The following is an 18,749-nucleotide window of genomic DNA, read 5'->3' on the forward strand; positions in this document are numbered from 1 at the left end:
TGCCTGGTGAGAGGGGCTGACAGCTCCAGGGAGCAGGGTGGGGAAGGAAGAAAAATTAAAAACAAAAATGTAATAGAAAATAAAATGCAAACCTCCTGCTGACCAGAGGCTGTGTGGGAACAGATCCTTCTGGGCATCAGCAAGAGGAGCCTGAGGCCACTGAATCATCCTGTGCCTATTCAGAGAGCACCTGCCCCTTCAGCCTCTGCTCACAGACCTCCCTTCACCTTTCATTAACCCCATTTCCCCTGAGTGTGCCTCAGGAAGCCTGGAGGGCCTGGATGTGCCACACATTGACAATATTATCCTGGGAATAACTTGCAAGGGAAGGGTTTGAAGTTTCATTGAGCTGTTCCAGGATTCTACAAGTTTCCTGTCACTGTTCCATGGCCAAATATCCCTGCTGGTCCATTCCCCTCCCTTGGTAACACACGGCGGCTGCCTGTTGCCCTGACTCTGCTCTGGGGTACCCTCTGCCTGGTCAAGCACTCGGGGCTTGGTTCTGCATCCTGATTTCATCTGAGATCCAGCTGCAGCCTTGCTTTCCCCCAGCTCCACCGGAGGCACCTCAGACACAGCTCTAGGAGCCAGTGCCAATGCTGAACTCCCATCATTTCTCTTTGCAAATCATTTTCCCCCTTTTTTATCAGGTCCCTTTGCCAATTGCAAAAAAGGGGAGCTGAAAGAACTGTTCCTGCAGTGGGGACTGATGGAGCAAACCTCAGTATTAGATTTTCTGCTCCCGCCCCTTGTTTCTCCAGTTCAGTTCCTGGGTGCTGCTCCTGTTCTGGGGAGCAGAGCCATTGCTCTGTTGTAACTGTGACACAAACACTCCACACAAAACCCTAATTTCATTTTCTTCTCCCTTTTTGCCCAGCTCCACACCCCCAGCTCTCCCTTACCCCTTGGATTGTGCTGTTTCTATTTAAAGTCAGCAGTGCTGATTCTGTGAAAGATAAATCCAAGGCAGAGCCAGAGGAACACCCCCTCCTATTCATTATTGCCCAAAAGCAAAGACCAGGAGCCTGTCACCAACAGCCCTGATCTGTCCTGAACTGACAGGGATGCTAATTAGTGCTGGCAAAGAACTACTGAAATCCTGTGGAAGAAATGTAGCAGCTTGACTGTATGAAACAAAAATAATCTCTAGATTATTTGGCAGATGAAAGGACCACCAGGTGTCACCTACTGAGTGGGAAAACTGCAAATCTTCCTGGCTCTTGGGATCTTTGCAGTGACCTGGTCCAAGGGGTGATGGAGAAGCTGGCCAAGAGCTGGGGGCTTTTCTCTCAGCTAGAGACACACACACATTATTCACAACCCTGCACACCAGAATGGAATTGCACATCTCAGCCAGAGGTACAGAAGTGTGCCTGGTTTTGGGATTATTTGGTGAAGGGAGGCACTGCTGTGTTGGACACACTTGTACATCCACACATCCCTCCCCAAACCCAGTCCTCCCCAGGCTTGCAACAGCCTGAGTTTTAATATAAAAGCAATCAGCATCAAATACATCTCCAAGACTTCCAGTTAAACCAGAGCATTCACCACAGGCATTCCATGGTATCACTCTCTCTTTAGATGAAATCTTCTCCCTAGGTTTCCAGTTCTCATAGGCTCCTGCTGAAAAAGCACAGACCACCTGCCCTTCCCAACACCAACTCCAGCCACAACAGCCCACTCTTCTCTCTCCTCACACGACCAAATTAAAAAAAAAAAAAAAGCCCCAACAACAAACAAACGACCCAACCACTTCATTCTCTCTTCAGCAGCAGCTGGAAAGGTCAAAGTTTGATAAAATCAAATCTCAAAGTGACCTGATGGGACCCGGCTCTGGGACAGCCAGAGGTACAGACAGCCAAATTACTGCTCCTGAGAATTCCAGTGGGAAATAATTTTAAAAGAACTCAAACAAAACCAAAACCAACAGGTACCACAAGTGAAAACATGTCCTCACTTTTCTGAAGAGAGAACTAGGAACAGCACCACACTGGAATGTGTTGATCCACTTGTTCCGTGTACATTTTACAGCTGGAAACAAAACCCAAATCCACCTCATAGTCAGGAAGAAGAATGAGGAGTAAGAGAGCAGCTCTGGGGAGTTTTAGTCTGAATTTCTCCGTGGCTGAAGCAGCAGCGACAGCCAAATTCAAATTCCCACTGTCCCCTGGACACATCTGTGGGAAGCAGCAGCTCCTGGAGAGCGACGGCTGAACCTCAGCAGCCCCAAGAACCCCAGCAAAGAGGCACCAACTTTTCTGTTGGGAAAAAAAGCGCAACAAATCCATTTTTCTTCCTGTCTGGCTGATCAAAAGGGTCCAGTGAAACTGTATTTCCGGAATTAAATGTTTATTTAAATATGCAGATGACTTTGTTTCATTGCTACAAGGTCAATATTCGCTTTCAAATGGAAGCACTTTATTTGGTTGAATTCTGTCTCCAGAAATGAATGGGCAACACCAGAACCTTTTACATTGGCAATGAAATCACAACACTGAGATGCCACCGAGATCTCGAGATCAGTGCTCAAACACACATACACACACATATACAAATAAAAAAGTGCTCGACGTCATCATGTTAAAATAGAATTTGGCTTATTTTAGGTCTTCTGACATTTCAGGCAGGAGAACAAAGAACAATATGCATCAAACTAAATGAACTTCTGAAAAATACTCAGCATTAAACACAACTTTGAGTATCAGTAAATATGTTTCTTCTCTATTTACAGGTGTTAAGAAAGGGCATTAGAGACTTTTGCTGGGGATCATGAAATTTCATAGTTTGTACAGTCCACGCTGCTGGGCAAGATTAGTAAATCCAAGCAGAGTTTTTATAAACCAGTCACATATTTAGTTCTTCAGCGTTTGCCAAAGGTAAATTCTACAAAAATGATTCATTACCCTGAATAACGGCAGCGGAATAAATGTGTGCAGACTATGAGATGTGACTGTCACTATTCCTTAAGTAAGTTTTAAGATCCAGGCTTTCGGGAACTACTTGCCAAGTTTATAAAAACTCCATACACGGTCTTTTAATAAAACTTCAGGAATCAATCAGTTCAGCTAAAGCTAATGCTCCTTCTACAGCACAATTTAGAAACACAGACATTGCAATTGTTCCAATGTTCCACAGAGGCTGACAATAATATACTGTCCACCCAGATTAAATATAGAAAAGCAAACTTTGATCTAATTTTTACATAGATGGCACAACAATAGGTGAAAATGAATTCTTAGCTGCTGATTCAACAGTGCATTGGACACAAGAATAAAAATACTGCAGCTAAAAATATTTTAAGGATATTTTTGCACACCTGTTAATTGTTCAACCCTTTAGATCCCCTGCCAGGTGAAGGCCACAAAGCCACAGGTGCCAGCCATGGGGATCCCATTCTGCTCTTGATCTGAACAGCTCAGTGAGCACAGCAGCAGCAGTGATAAGGCAGTGATTTATGGATTCTGAGCCTCCAGTGCTGCAGCAGAACAGCCCCTGCATTGGTGCTGCCTGTGCTCAGCACATCTAGATTGTGTTTAAATCACAAACCTTCTGCTGGTTCATGCTGCCAGCTCTTAAGCACCATCACACAACAGCTACAGGATGAACTGTAGCACCAAGGGACTTTGTAAAAACAAAACTTGGCATCTTAAATGGAGAGAAAGGGACAGAATTATGAACATGATACATAACCCAGCTCAAAGATCACTTCATCCTCTGTGGGCATGGCCTAGGCCATCCCCAACACGGAGAGTCTGAGATTCTGGGGTGTGTTCTGATGTGCTGACCCTGCAGGACAGCCCAGCAGGCAGCAAAACAACACTCACCTGCCTGCAAACAAACCCTGAGAGGTTTCATTTTGGGGTCACTGCCCATAGTGGCTTCCATGTAAAATTTTCTACTTGTGGGGACTGTACAGGATATGCTGGAGTTGGGACTAGAACCAGTAGATTCCCCCAAACAAGGTGTGGATCTATGAATAAATTTAGCCCACAGGAGCTATTTAGTGGCAACTGACTCTTGCAGGGCTCAAACATGTGCATGACTGTTAAACCCAAGCAATGGTAACAATTCAGGGGAAACCAAGTTAGAATACAGAAGTTTGGAGAAGTTGAGAGAGGAAACTGACTCTTTGTTAGGCAGCTGAAGTCCAGATCGTGTGATTTGTGGTGATATTGTAGCTCTCTTACCACTGTATGACATGATAAAGTGCAGAATCACTTATCCTATTTCTGCTTCAAACCAAACCATGTGAGAACAGGGTGGTCACAATTTCTGTCTGGCTGCTGGGTCCAGGTTCAGTCCATGACAAGATGGGAGAAGGAAACAGTGCGGTTTGTTTTTTTTTTTTCCCTTTCCTCTTTTAGTTATCTTAAAAAACTCCGTAATTCCAACATGAACTGATGAGAACGCACAGGAGGTCATGCAAAAAGAGGAGGCAGGTCTGAAATGCTGAAAAACAAACCAACCAAAAGAAAACTGCAGAGAGATTAAACCACCAGCCACAAAATGACGTGACCCTGAGGAAGGTGGGCGCAGGCAAGGCAACAGGGCGAGCATGCAGGCTGAAACGAGAGCCAAACGGGGCCTGTGAGCAGCAGCAAGGGCTGCCAACCAAAATGCCACTGTCTGTGTCTGTGTGTGTCTGTGTGTGTGTGAGGAACAGCAGGGACACAGGAGGGGGCAGAGAGAACAAGCAGGAAAACAAGTACATACGTGAGCTTGAAGGGTTTCAGGAAACAGCAGGGTCAGAGGGGTTTAATACTTGGAATGAGCATCAGCCTGGATTTGAAAAAAGAGAAATAAAGGCTGACAAGTATTAGTGACCTTTTGGGGAAGGCAGAATGTTGAATAATGCATGTGGATCAGATTTAATATTGACAAATTGAGAGCCCAGTCCAGCTGCTGTAACGCTGTTCCCAGGGGAGGTTTTCCACCTCCTTTCCAGGCTCTCTGCTGAGAGCACCTGCGGGTTTAGCACTAAAGGCACCGTGTGAAATGCTGATGGACCAGTGCGTACATCCAGGTGGACTGAGGGACAAGGGGACAGAAGACAGACCAGAACATGCTTGGGACTCTCTGGCTACCCCCTGCATCCAAGGGCAGCCAGCAGTTCTCCGACAGAAGTTGGGAGGGATTGGGTTGGGAGAAGTGTGTGTGTTATGTTTGACAGGGGGGCTGTGCCAGGCTGGCAGGAGAGAGGGAGAGGCTGATAAGGAAATCCGAGCCACAAGTAGCATGCCATGGAAAAGAGCAAGCATCTGAATGGTACAGGGATGGAATTTAGGTCTGAATTTTTCAAGTGGGAACTCCAGACAAGACTGGGAGTCTGGCTTTCCATGGGTGTGTTTTAACTGCCTGCAGGGTAAACAGACCATTTTGTTTCTCCTTCTGTGACAAGCTCGCCCCGAGGTTCTTGCACCAGCACAAACACCTTTAGGAATCTAAAACATAAGAAAGACAAAAAGAAAGAGACTGGATTAGAAAGAGGCTGGGGAAAATGGGGTCCCTCAAGAGCAGCTCTGCTTGCAGGAGGTTAAAGGAAATAAAGCAATGAAGCAGCTACTGGTTACAGTGCTTAGGAAGGCTCCTGGCTCAGACAGCAACCCTTCAATCCCTCAGCCCTTCCCTCCAGCCTGGGATGAGCATCACTGGGATTCTGCTCTGCTCTGGGAGTAAAGCGCAGGGGCAGGACCCTGCCAGCACCTGCTGCGTGCCACTGAGAAAACAAACAGCTTTCTCATCTTCTGTCTGCAAAGCAGCACTGCATCTGTTCAAGTGACAGCCCCAGACACCATCAATGACAGTGGACAACAACAGGAAATTAAATCAAAGAATTTGCAGAGGAATCCAGAGCTTTCCTTTCCACCACAGGCTGCAGAGGCCCTTCCCTCTCAAGGGAAGCCCGGCATATGCAGGTCAGTGAAGCAGCCCAAGCCTCCAAACCCCTCCTCTGGCCATGCCTGTTCCCACAGACTGGGGGCTGAGGACAAGCTTTTCCTTTGGCCAAGTGAAGCTACAATCCAGGAGCGTGATTTGGCCCCAACTGCTGTATCCGAGGGAATACAGCATGAGTCCAAACTTCCCTTGCATTTCAGAGACCAGGGGAAGCTTCTCACCTCCTTTGCACCCACTTCCATCAAATCCTTCCAAATGACAGCACAAAGAAGTTTTCAAAGAGCCACAATAGAATATTTTTCTTGCAAAGAATTGCATTTGTGCTTAGAGTGAGAAGCAGCTCTGGGCTATTTGTCCCTTAGGAAAGTTAAATGCCCCTACTTTTTGCCACTAATTATTGCCATCTACTAGTTACTGCCAAAAAAACTCAAAAGCCAAAACCTCGCAGGAATGAGAAAATATAATGTTTATTAGAAGAAGACACCATGGTACATCAAGCTATAAAGAGATTCCTGACAGATGATGATTCTTTAAAAAATAAGGACAGAAACAAGACAACCACACTGGCCAGATTGAACAAACCTTAACACACAACAGCACTTCCTATGCAAGTCCAGGTGCAGGCAGCTGAGTAACCAAAAACATTTATCAACATCAGAGGGACTGAGCAGTTACCAAAACAGGTGGGTTAAGCAGAAGAACAGCCTATAAAACCATTTATATTTATACACATATAAAAGGATAAAAACAATTCAAATTCAAGTAACTTTAGTCTTTAAGTTATGTTATTTACAATTTTTTTTTTATACTGGGAGAACTAAGGGCACGTATTTAACAAAAGGATTTTTAAAAAGCCACAGTCCAGTTTATAATTACCAATTCCTAAATAATTTGGCAAGCATTAAATAATCAGATATATCCTAGATAAAAAGTGCATCAGCATGGTTAACTTTTACCTATTTCTGTAAGTCAAGGCTCTGCAGGATGGTTACAGCAAACAGCAGAGCTGCAGCACTGGGAATGCCAGAGCTGTCCGTAAGGAATTACTGAGAGCATCAGAGGCGAGGGGGAACAGACCCACAGTGGCAAAGGAGCCAAAACGCTCATCAACCCACGGCTCCAAAACAGTTTTTATCAAGAAGTTAAACCTCCCAAACCAGTCTCTATTCCTGCATGTCACCCAAACCAACATCCAGGCTTGCTGCTGGACGGGAACACGGCATTTCTGTTGGGTGCAATGCAGGGTTTGCACAGAGCTGGTTACTCCACGCAGGTTTTTTTTTTTTTGTGTCACGCGATTTCACAACATCCCTCAGTGAAAGAGTTTTGTTCCCAAGCAGATGATGAGGTACCATAGTCAGTAACACAAGGTGGTCAGTCTCGAGCTGAAAGGCCCAACCAGCTCCTGTGTTTGAGAGTTCTCAGCACCAGACACCCGACAGGGACAGAAAAGCCCTGCAAGATGCTCCAGCCAGGTGTGCACAGAACAGCTTCCTGACAAATCCCAGCAGGAGCACAGCCTGCGGCTCTCATTTCTATTCAGAAGGACAACAATGCTGTTTGCACTAAATGGACACAGTCGGGGCAGCACCTTCATGGGCAGTGACATTTCAGAGCCGACCTGGTACCTAACAAAGTCTTTCAGTGATGGAGATATGACATGTGCATTCATCTCTTCTAAAGAAAACCTTCTCAAATAGAGCTCTTAAAACAACCGTAGCAGCAAATCAGGAGAATAAAGGGTGGACAGGCCTATGCAAACCTACTCAGAGATTTTCTGAAGTGGTTTGTGCACATCTGGAAAAAAAAAAAAAAAGGCAAAACAAGATAGGCATTACTGTTCTTTTTGTGACAGGGTTTGCCAACACCCTCTGGCCAGAGGCACCCCTGTAAATGTCCTCAGGAGCCCTCACACAGGGACTGGCAGGGCACAGACCCAGCTTGGCTCCAGTAAGACTACGATCAGGAGGGCACCTGCAGCACACAACTTACCTGTCCTGCTCAGCTCAGGTCTGCAGCGGAGCCCTGACAACACAGGCTCCAGCTGAGTGAAAAAACAACTTCTCCCAGAGCACTGAGCTGCCCCTGGCTCATGGCACAGACACAGCCTGGCCGGGCAGGTAAGGCCAAGCCAGGAGTGGCTCTGCTGGCTGGGACAGTCACAGGGGCTGCTGTGAGCTCCCACCCTTCTGCCACCAGCCTTTCACGGTGCCAGCTGCTCAACCTTCTCTCCAAGAAGAGGAAAGGATTACTAAAGTTGGAAAATGCTGTAGTATTTACAGTGTTATCTTCAGGAATGTCATCGCTTCTATTTCAAGGACTGAATCAAGTCACTTCTCCCAATACCTTAAAAATCAATTCGCAGCTTGCAACAAAGTTCACCTTTTGAACACAGCAGCATTTCCTCCAAATCTTTATGCTGCATTCTATGAAAAGTTCTCTTTTAGATTTTCTTTTAAACCAGAGACTTGAGAAATAAAAGAGGTAAACAATATCATTCCTATACGTTAGATATTCACAGATACATTTGATTTTGTTCCTGAAATCCAGCAAAATTAATGGAAAAGCTTTAAATGATCTGAAAAACCTCCATTGTGGCTACAGAAATGGCTGCAGCTGTATCAGCCCTCACCCCTGGCACAGTTTGCACTTTTACTCTGATGGAAGGTGTCCCTGCCCATGGCAGAAAGTCCCTTCCATCCCAAACCAGTCTTTGATTCCATGATTTCCAATCCTTCAGCCTTGTTCTGGATATAAAGGGGAATGAATGGATGATCCATGTTCCTCTTTCAAAGGTTCATAAAAACCAACAGAGGGGGCTAAACTTTTTGCACTCTTCTGCATCTCAACTGACCATGTATTAGCCAACAGGAACATAAAACTACTGTATTATGGCAAAGTAAAAGAAGGCCCAACTGCAGCAGACAAGGCACTGCACTGATTAACACCCAACCCAACATCAAACTGCTCAAGTTTCAGTGCTGGTTTATGGACACAGTCCTCTCTCCCTGCTGCCCATAAACCCCAAAGAAAATGGTTCAGTTTCCTTTTGACTTGGATGAGGCCGCTTGTTTCACACCAAGAACTCTCAAGTCTGGGAAACAATAATCTGAAGGATTAAGTGACTGAATAAACACAAATTATTTAACAGGGGAGTTCTAACATGTCCTGATTTGAAACAGGGTTAAAATCTTTTGATTTCTTGGTGTATCCCATCAGCAGGTGCTCAGCACTGGCATTAACTCCAGCCAGGTCTGCTCTGCAGCACTGCTTCCTTCCACAAAACATTTGGGAGGAATTAAAAAGCAACAAACAGCAGCTCACGGATCCAAACTCTGAATGTCTCCATTGATCTCGTGTAAGCAAAAGATTAAACCATTAGTTCTGGTCATCTGAAACAGCAAATACATCTGAAATGTAGCAAGGTGGGAAAGAACAGAGGAGCTTTCTTAATGTTTTACCCATTTATCAAGGACCACAGAGTGCTGTGTAGAGGGATTTTGGTAAGATCTCTCCTTCCCCTTCCACACACACTGAACTAAATTTCCACCAGCTTTCAATCCAAAAGGTCCCCAGAACACAACAGGCTCTGAAAAGCTCTCACACAGACACAAACCAGCAGTCTAAATATTCCCTCTATGAAGTTCCACCGAGTGACTTTGGGACAAACAGTTGACTTGTGGATGTGTCTGAGATGCCACCTGGGTATCTGAGGAGAGCCTGAATGATCCCAAAGGGCTTTGTGGTTCCTGCACTAAGCTGGGCGTGCAATGGCAATGACAGTTGAGCAAACACTGTCCAGGAAAAGCTGCATTTCCCCTCTGCTTTCACAGTCCCCCACACTACCCTTCTCTGAGCAGGAAAAGCAGTTTTGCAGTACAACAAGCCATAATTAGTCCATGTATGGAATAATGCACTTGGTGGCATTGTACAGACTCGTAAAAGGCTCTATCTGCAACACAGAGCAGCTTCAAGGTTGGTTTACCTCTGTGAAAGCAAATAAAACAATAATAATAGCATTAAATATAGGTCATAGCACCTTTGGCATTTTTGTCCAAATAGACTTCAACATAGGACGTGGGGACATAGCCCTCCTCATCTTCGTTCCTTCGGATTCGCGTCCACCCGTCACCTTTGTCTTCCTCTATTACATAAAGCATCTCTCCTTCTGCTACAGAGATTGTTCCTTCATTCTGACCTGAAACACACAGCAACAGGGACTTTAGGCTGTGCTGCACAGCAGGAATCAGTAACTCAGACCATGGGTGGATGCAGCTTTTGGTGCATCACTGGCAGCAAGAACAGCAGCTTGCGATTCAGGAGTTAGCAGTGCGTATATGAAGATCCAGACAAATGGGACCCTGACGGCAGAGTTTTGGTTCTTTCTCTTGTACAGCTCCTGTGCAACAGGAGACAACTCCCTGTCTTGGTGCCTTTCTACAGAATCACACCAGAGCCTCACTTGCCCTTTGGCTATTTAAGGTTTAATGAAGGTTTCCCACTTGCCCTTGGCATATGAACTTAAAAACCCAGTCAGTGAAACGAGGGTAAGGTTTCAGTGATACCTTCAAATGTATAGAGCGCTTTACATGTTCCTATGGTGGGTAGTGGTTCTTCATCATCAAACTCATCATCAAAGTCTGTTGCAGGTACTTTCATCTCAGTCTCCTGGCTTTGCTCTTCTGTGTAACTGCCATCGGGGCTGCTCAAGAGAGGAAAAACACAGCAACTATAGCAACCAACCTCAGCAGCAGAGAGAACCACTCGGTTACCAGGCTTGGGGCAAGGGGGGCAACTCCAGCTGGAGCAGCTCAGTGATTCCAGAGCTTGCTTGGAGCTGGCTGTGACTGCAGATGAGTGAGAACCCTCATTTTTACCATTAAAAGCTGTAAAAACGCACTGGGGCTCACTGGCCTTCCCCGCAGTGAGTGAGGGGGAGGCTGGCACACAGCTCATCACAGCCAGAACTGCAGTTCTTTGGGGCAGGAAATGGGCAGGTGAGGCTGCAGAGCCCTGCAGTGGCTGTGCTGGCAGCCCCAGGCCTGTACAGATACTGTACCTCTCTCTGTCCTGGGCACAGCTGTTCACTCCCGACGCGTTCTGCGCCTCGTAGACCCCGCTCTGCCGCCGCGGCTGCTCGGTCCGTGCTGGCAGCCTCCCCTCCACCTCTGCCAGCCAGCCCTGCCACACAGACAGACAGACAGACAGTGTTCACCCTGCTGGGACACTCCTGACACCCAGGCTACAGAACAGAGAGTGGTATGTAAACATGTTCACATTTTCCTTTGACTGGCAGTGGTCAGTCGTTCAGATTCTGGACTGTCTTGCTGAAAACCACACTTATTGAAAATGTAACTATTTTTTGGCACTGGGTCCTGGAAACACCCTGACAGAGAAGCAGTTAACAGCCAGCAGGAGATAATGCTGCTCTAATTACAATCAAGTAAAATGATGTATGGCTGCTTAGAGTAGTCTGAGTAACACCAGAAACTCAGCAACTGCTGAATGCACAGGAACAAAAGCTGGGGAGAATGAAAGAGCCACTGATTTCAAACAGGTAGGAAAGCAGTGGATAGTAAAACCACATCTGAAATTAATGGGCTGTATCTGTTTATGTTCAAAGCATAATGTAGAAAGTGAAGTCTTTTCTCAGCTGTCTAATCCTTCTCATGTAATTATAACGGGCTTCATATATTCCAAACACTCCCCCCTTCTGTTCTGGAGATTTTATATCACTAAGCAGCTTCCTGTTCATGGCAGACTATTCCTTAAAACATATTTCATCTGATGGCTTCTGCCTTGCTGTTAAGTCTCTAAATGGTGCTTTGCATTTATGTCACTCTGATTTTCCACAGACATCTGTAACATGATGCTTCAATTTATTTAATTAATTAAATAAGCATCTGAAGCCCTCTGGGCAGTCCAGAGAGCACTACATTTTCTCTTCACCTCCACTTAGCTCAATTTGTTTTCTGTGGCAAATTTAACTGTGGCCTGACAGCCACAGGAGATGGTGCACGTTTATGTTGCACAAATCAGCCCAAAGACCCCAATTAATGCAAGTGCTCACGGAGCCCTTACCCTCACACACCAAAGTGCATCAATACATCTGGAAAAGCCAGGAAGGCCCTGCTCAGACCTGAGCATTTGCTGAGCTCCTTTTTACTGAAATGCCTCTTCTCATACCTCGAATTTCTGAACTTCTAATCGCAGCTTTTCAATGTTCTGCCCAAGCTCTGCCAGCCTGTGGTCCACACTTGCTGCGTCTCCCATCTGGGGGTTCTTGATGTACACATCTTTCATCTTTGTTAAGGCATCTCTGAGGGGAAAAACAAAAATAAAACACATTTAGTGCAGCTGGGGGTAAATGCCTTTAACAAACTGTCTCTCCTTCACTCTGAGGTTCAACCTAAGCTGTTACAAAGGGAACGGAGAACACTCAGGTGGGGCTTTTGCCCTGTACAGAACCAGCCGTTAAAAAAGAACAGTAAAATTATTTGCCAGAAGAGATTTTACACAGTCAGAGATAAAAAACAGTGAGTTGCCTACAACATGAGAGGATACTTGATATTAATTTTTAGCCTGACATGTTTTTTTTATGTAGTACAACAGTACCTACTTGTTGCCCTGGGGAAAATAATAAATCTCATAACCATTGCAATCTATGACAGCTTCAACTTTCTAGACTAATATCTTCCCAGTTTTCAGGGCACAGACAAACAGTTGAATCATTATCATCCATCATGGGCTGACCTCCAGTCGAGAAAGTGGAACAAAGATATAACAATAACAGAAATGGAGGGCAAACCAGAAATTCTCACCCTGCCTGTTGCAGCTTGTCTTTAGCAACCCAAATAATCTGAGTGATATTTATTTGTTTCACACTGCTTAAAAGGAAGCTGGCTCCAGATGGTTTGTGTTTGTCACAGCACAGGGACAGATGGACCTGAGGCTACAAAATGTGACCCCGTGTCCGGCCGAGTCCCAGGGCAGCTTCACTCGGCTGCTGATGGACATTTCAGGGCTGAAAATGGAATTATGGGCTGGTTTGAGGCACAACTATGCAGATTTTTTTCTAGGCATTAGCTGCTGGGAGAGAGGTTAATGAGAGTCCCACGACTCAAGTTAACACTCTTTCTACTTTAGAGTTTCCCACCAAACTCCTGACAATTGGAATCCTGTGCCTTTGCCTTGTGTGTATGGAAATTGAGAAAAAGTGTGGGTGGCAAGGAAGTGGGATTGCTCTGTGCCTGAAGCCTTCAGGGACAATGTTGCAAACATATGAGTCACAATTATTTCTGTTTAACTCTTATTTAACCGCTGGTGCTAATTTCTCCATCATAAATCCATTTAATCTTCACTCTGCTGCAATTCCCTATCTGATTGTAAAGTTGGGTTACCTCAGAATCAATACAGAACAGAAAGAAAAACCTGCACAGAGGCAAACCTAAATTACCACAGAGGAAAAAAATCAAAGCAATGAGAAATCATATAACCACGTGCAATTTTCTTTTCTTATCCATGAGATAAAATGTAAAAGAGAAATTCTAGGTTAGTAGGCAAAATAAACAGGTTCTTGAAAGCAAGCTGACACAAAATGCACATGTGTACAACTGCAAAGCAGTATTTAGGGAGAAGCCAGTCTTGAAATCCTTCAGGGAAGAAAAGTTGTGTGTCTCACAAACAAAACATGCTGAATCTTTAATGCAACTACAGAATGTGAACAAACACAAAGCACAAATGCAGGCTGCCAGAATCAATTAAAAGCGTGTAGCTAAACCAGCCTTATTCTCAACCAGAATGATAAATGCAGCCTGGTAGAAAAAGCATTCACAAAAGCACAGGAGTCATTATCTTCCTGCTTCCAGGAAATCTAAGCTACAGATCAGAGAGACTTTGGATGATGCCATCATCTCATAACAGCCTCTCCTGTTGGGATCTACCCACATCCATCACACACAGGGGCTCTGCTCAGTGCAATCTCACTGTTCATTGGAGAGATTTGACTCACCTTGAATCCATCTCTTTCTGAATGTCCCTGTTTAGTTCATCGACCTTTTGCTGAAGCTTCTTTCTTCTTTGCTCAGGTGGGAGATTGCTGAAGTCTTCTGGGCCTGCTCCCTGCACAGAGTGGAATGGAGGGTGGGGGGGGATAAGGAAAAAAATTAATGATCAGAGTCTGAAAGAATCCTTTGGGATTGCATTTTGAAAAGAGTTCACAAAAACCTGTGCAAAATCACAGTGGTCTGAAGCATTGTTATCATTTGTAGTGTGTTATCAGTTCCTGAATGATGAGGAATCTGGATGCCCTTGAAATGATCCCAGGAACACATCCTGCTTCCCTAACAGTGGCTAATGGAAGATCAGCTGGAGAATTCCAGAATTCAACAGCAAAGCTTTTTATCTACAGTTTTATCACCTTTTTTTTTTTTTTTTTAAACACAGTTTCCTTCTGATGGAAAGCTGATCCCTCCTGCCTTCTTTCACTCTGCTACAACCGAGTATTCCCATAAAAGAAGTTCCTGGCTTTTATTCCCGTGTCACAGTTGCACTTCTGTGCACTGCTGACTGACTGCTGGTCCAACACAGTTAATTTATGTCAGGGCTCTCCTGAACACACCAAGCTAACAGAAGCATTCCACACTGGGCTCTGCAATTTAAAAAACATGCTGCTTACTTTCCAGGGTCCACATTCCACGCCAAAGTCTCTCAGTTTTTCCTCTCTATTGTACTCACATAAAAATCAGAAGTTATATCAAAGCCATGGAATCAGTCAGTTTGAAATCATAATCAAAGAAAAAAAAAAAAAGTGAAACCACAGTGGTTACCTTTGTGTGATTCTGCTTGAAAAACCCTTTTCTGCCTTCTGCTATGTCTCCTCTTGATTGCCTCAATTTGATATAGCAGATAGATGACACATAAAATACATCCACACTCTTTTCTTCACAGTAACACCTATTTTTGTCTTGCCAGAAGGCAATGGAGGCAGATTGGGTGGGCTATACTGAACACATATCAATAGTGATTAGTTGCACCATAAGGGAGTGAGGTTCTCGTGCATAAACTTGAATTTGGGCAGATTTTGCTTGTTTTGGCTTCTGCTCATTCCCTGCCCCATTTCTAAGGGAGAACACGGGAGAAAGAAGGGTAAAAGCATAAAGCTGTTTAATCAAATTCAGTGGTCCATCAGCTTACTGAGAGCCTGTGGGCAGGGCTGGGCCATCAGTTTTTCCAAAACACCAAATTTCTCTCTGAGGAGGGTGATTTAGAGGAGACACTGCCACAAATGCTGCTCATTAGACCCTTGGCTCTGTACTGGATGTGCTGGGACACTGTGACTTTCCCCTGCAGCTGCAGAACGAGCTGTTCCAAACCAGAGTCTGGGGGTGTCAGAGGGCTGGAAGACAACCACACACAGATCACCTTCTCCTCTGGACTGGCCATTCCAAAGTCACAGAGCAGGCCTGAGGAAACTGCTGCTGTATTGCCTGTCAGTCAAAGATGGCATGTGCTTCCAGTGAAGCCTTTATCATCTGTGCACTAATACACTTAAAATTCCATTTGTGAGACAACGAGAAAGCAAATTTAAGACAAATGACAAAGTTTTGCTGATTCTGAAACTTTACCTACACAGAGTCCTACCGGTGCTAACATTACTTGATGTGCCTGGTAGAGGAGAGATCTATTTTAATTTATTCTTTAACGTTTAGATTTTGCTTGACAGCAACTCCCACATCACAACAGACACGAGAGTGATTCAATCTATTTTATGGATAATTTACACTAAAGCCACACACATCTTTTTAAGGCAAAGCATCTGGAGGCAGCTTTGTAAACAAGCAGTTACAGGAAAGTCTAGATAACATATTCTGACATATCCTCCTCACTTCTAAGCAGAAGAGACAGGCTTGAAAATATCCCCAGCTGTACATTAGTAGAATAAAACAGACAGAAATCTGGAAAAGCATCTTTTTGGTATCTTATTTTTGATTCTTCAACTTCATTCAAGAGTTCTAAGCTGGACTAAATCCAGCAGCTTGGCTCACAATGCTTCAGACCAAAGCAGGAGTGTGGCATAGAGCTGGGAGGTGACCTCACTCCAACTTTAGTCCGTGCTCAGGAATTTCCTATCAGAAGCTGAAGGCCCTGCTCCAAAAAGGAGAGAGTCAAGGAGCAGTTTTTGCACATGCTGGACACATTTCATGCTCTCAAGCACAAACACACCTGGGCTACCTCTCAAGTTGTGGACACTGCCTACATTTTCAGAAATGCTGCAGCAGTGAGGTGAGGGGAAAGCTGTGCAATTTTTGATGTGCTGCTCACAAGGTCTCCTTGCAGAAAGGTAATGAGATTTAAATTGTCCCAAGATGAAGGACTGTGAAAACAGAGGCTGTGTTAGGAACAGTTTCTGTGCTGAGGCTACATGTGAGGAGAGCTTTTTCAGCCCCAGTTTTGGCTCTTGCACAGTGAGAATCCAAGAGAAGATTACAAAAAGCTGCTTTTCTTCATCTGAGGTGAAAATGTGTCTCAGCCCTCCCTGCACATCTTTCCAATTTCTGCAATTCCTGGGGAAAGGCCATGTCAGCCATTTTTAGAGGGTTTATTCCTACATGCAAAGGCTTAACTCAGCTACACAGCACACCAGCACTGTGACCAAGAAAATGAGTGGAAATCCAGTATAAATGCATTGGACTCCCAGGACAGTGGCTTGGCAACAGCCAAAAGAAGGTTTGTACATATTCCAGGCACTCCCATCATTCCTCAGACCTACCACTGGTCTCCAACCAGTGGAGAGAAGCAACCTTGCTAAAGGAGCCCAAGAAAGTCACTGTGCTGCCAGAGCAGCAGCAGGACCCAAAACTGCCAGAGCTGCTCCAGGCACAGCTTCTCTGGGCAGCCTGTGCCAGGGCCTCACCACCCTCACAAGGAAGGGAAAGAGCACCCAAAGGCACAAACTACTGAGGAATAAGAGAACTTGGAAGCTAACACAGTTTAGGTGCCCCTGTGACCCTCTGAGGTCCCCAAACGCCATCACTGGCTGCAGCTCTCATGTGTTTGCACAGGGTGGGGCAGCAAACCAGGCACATTCTCCTGCTGAGGGGCTCTCCAGGGCCAGAGGAATGTGGACAAGCTGTCAGGGACACAGCAAGGTGTGGAGTCTCTCAAGCAAAACAGGACATGGAGTTCAGCACGGAATTTGCTTTCCCAGGTCTGTTCAACCCTTCCCTTTCAGTAACATCTTTATCTTACCATAGTTCAAATAACCTTCCCAGCTGCATCCAAGATGAAATTTAGGATTCATACATATGCATATCTCTCAATTTTCAAATTCGAATCAGATTGAGTTAACCTTGTTGGTTAAGGTTTACAGAATTTTAATTAATGTCATTATTGGTTATTCTGAAGGACTACATAGGGCTGTAAAATGTAGGTGATAATGATGCAGATTTCCAGTAATACTGGACATGGAAAGCAAACTTTGCAGCTACTTTACACAGAAAGACATGCATGGCTCTCTGGAAAAACTCCAGCAAGCACAGAGACCTTTATTTTAATTTTTTTCCCTTTTTAAAAGGTTTTAATGTATACTTATACAGTAGCAGAATTAATACTGTTTCTCTACATTTTCATAGCCCTGGATTATAAAAGTGAAAACTAAACTATATATTAGAGTTAATTTTTTAGCAGCTTATTAGAAGACTGAATTCTGATCACCTCTATTAGACTCCAGACCTGTGTATTCAGATTTATCTGATAAATGTCAAAAAAAGCAAACACAAAGAAGAAACAAATTCAACAGTTAATCTCAGTGTCATGTCACATGTGGCACAGTGCACATTAAAACACACACAGGAAATTGTGATTAAAACACAGGACAGGCATGCTGTAAATGTGCTTACCAGCTTGAGAGAAAGCTTCATGTAAAATTGGAGAGATACAGGGTGGGGGGAGAGAGAGAAAAAACAACAGTGCATCAGTAGAAGAGGAACTTTTTCAGGCTGATGTTACAATAAAATGACACAATCCCCTTGCTGTTGGAAGGCAAAATGGGTCACACTAACAGATCTGTGCAAAAGTTCACAAGATGAGCTTGGGCAGCTGCCATGACCTGGCCAGAAACACGAATGGGAAGTGCTGGACCTGGGCACAGGTGAAATCGGGCCTGGACTGAGTGACAGCAGCTACAACAGCAGCACTGGGTGTTCTCAGCACAGCAACAGCACTGGGTGTTCTCAGCACAGCAACAGCACTGAGGTGGGAAAAACTCCCAGCTTGCAAATGTATGGGCATCACTTTAGATCAAAAATGTGCTGAAATGTATCAGCCACTTCACAGAAGGGCTTTGGGGGGTAACCCCTGAGCCAAACATCAGTGGAGGTGAGGAGCGGCTCCAGCAGCACGCAGCACCATGGGACCTCCAGGGAATGCCAGGTTCTCTGGCTGCAGCCAGAGGACAACACCCCTGGACTGTCCCTGTGGACTGCAGAGTGCTGCCCAGGCAAGCACAGAAAGCCATTTCACGTTCTGGAACAATTCAGAAACAAATACTCAGACTCAAACGTACTTTGGCCACAGTCAGACAAGGTCAGGCCCAAGGAGGAGGAAAAAAAATATCTATTCTCTTGACACCAAATTGGTTCTATGACAGCATGGTAAGACATTATTCAACCTCCTTAAATGATATAAATGATCTAATTCTTCAGAAGTTACCACACTTCCTGGGACAGAGCCCAAATATTATCTTTTAGTTACTCTGAGAAACAAGATGAAAGCAGTGTGTGCCCATGGAGCAGCGTCTCAGCCCTGCCTCACCTGCACACACAGCTCTGGGCAGGTGCCCCAGAAACTCCCAG

The 18,749-nt window shown here is 45.0% G+C and overlaps 1 protein-coding gene across 12 annotated transcripts in view; it reads right to left on the reverse strand.

Moving 5' to 3' along the window:
* Positions 1-6,346: 6,346 nt before the first annotated feature.
* FNBP1 (formin binding protein 1) overlaps positions 6,347-18,749 on the reverse strand; it is an 89,269-nt gene continuing 76,866 nt past the window's right edge. For 2 of the 12 annotated variants that reach the window (XM_066201497.1, XM_066201505.1), the window contains 7 exons: positions 17,796-17,810; positions 13,907-14,016; positions 12,082-12,214; positions 10,955-11,076; positions 10,461-10,600; positions 9,935-10,093; positions 6,347-7,692 (listed from right to left, as the gene is read on the reverse strand). In XM_066201497.1, coding sequence (XP_066057594.1) covers positions 7,658-7,692; positions 9,935-10,093; positions 10,461-10,600; positions 10,955-11,076; positions 12,082-12,214; positions 13,907-14,016; positions 17,796-17,810 — 714 coding nt within the window. In that variant the 3' untranslated portion in view covers positions 6,347-7,657. The other 10 variants (XM_066201502.1, XM_066201499.1, XM_066201500.1 and 7 more) reach the window with 7 other exon arrangements.

The sequence above is a fragment of the Chamaea fasciata genome, unplaced genomic scaffold (assembly GCF_029207755.1).
Source record: "Chamaea fasciata isolate MVZ Bird 193981 ecotype frontalis unplaced genomic scaffold, bChaFas1.0.hap1 SCAF_20, whole genome shotgun sequence".
Lineage (NCBI taxonomy): Eukaryota > Metazoa > Chordata > Aves > Passeriformes > Sylviidae > Chamaea > Chamaea fasciata.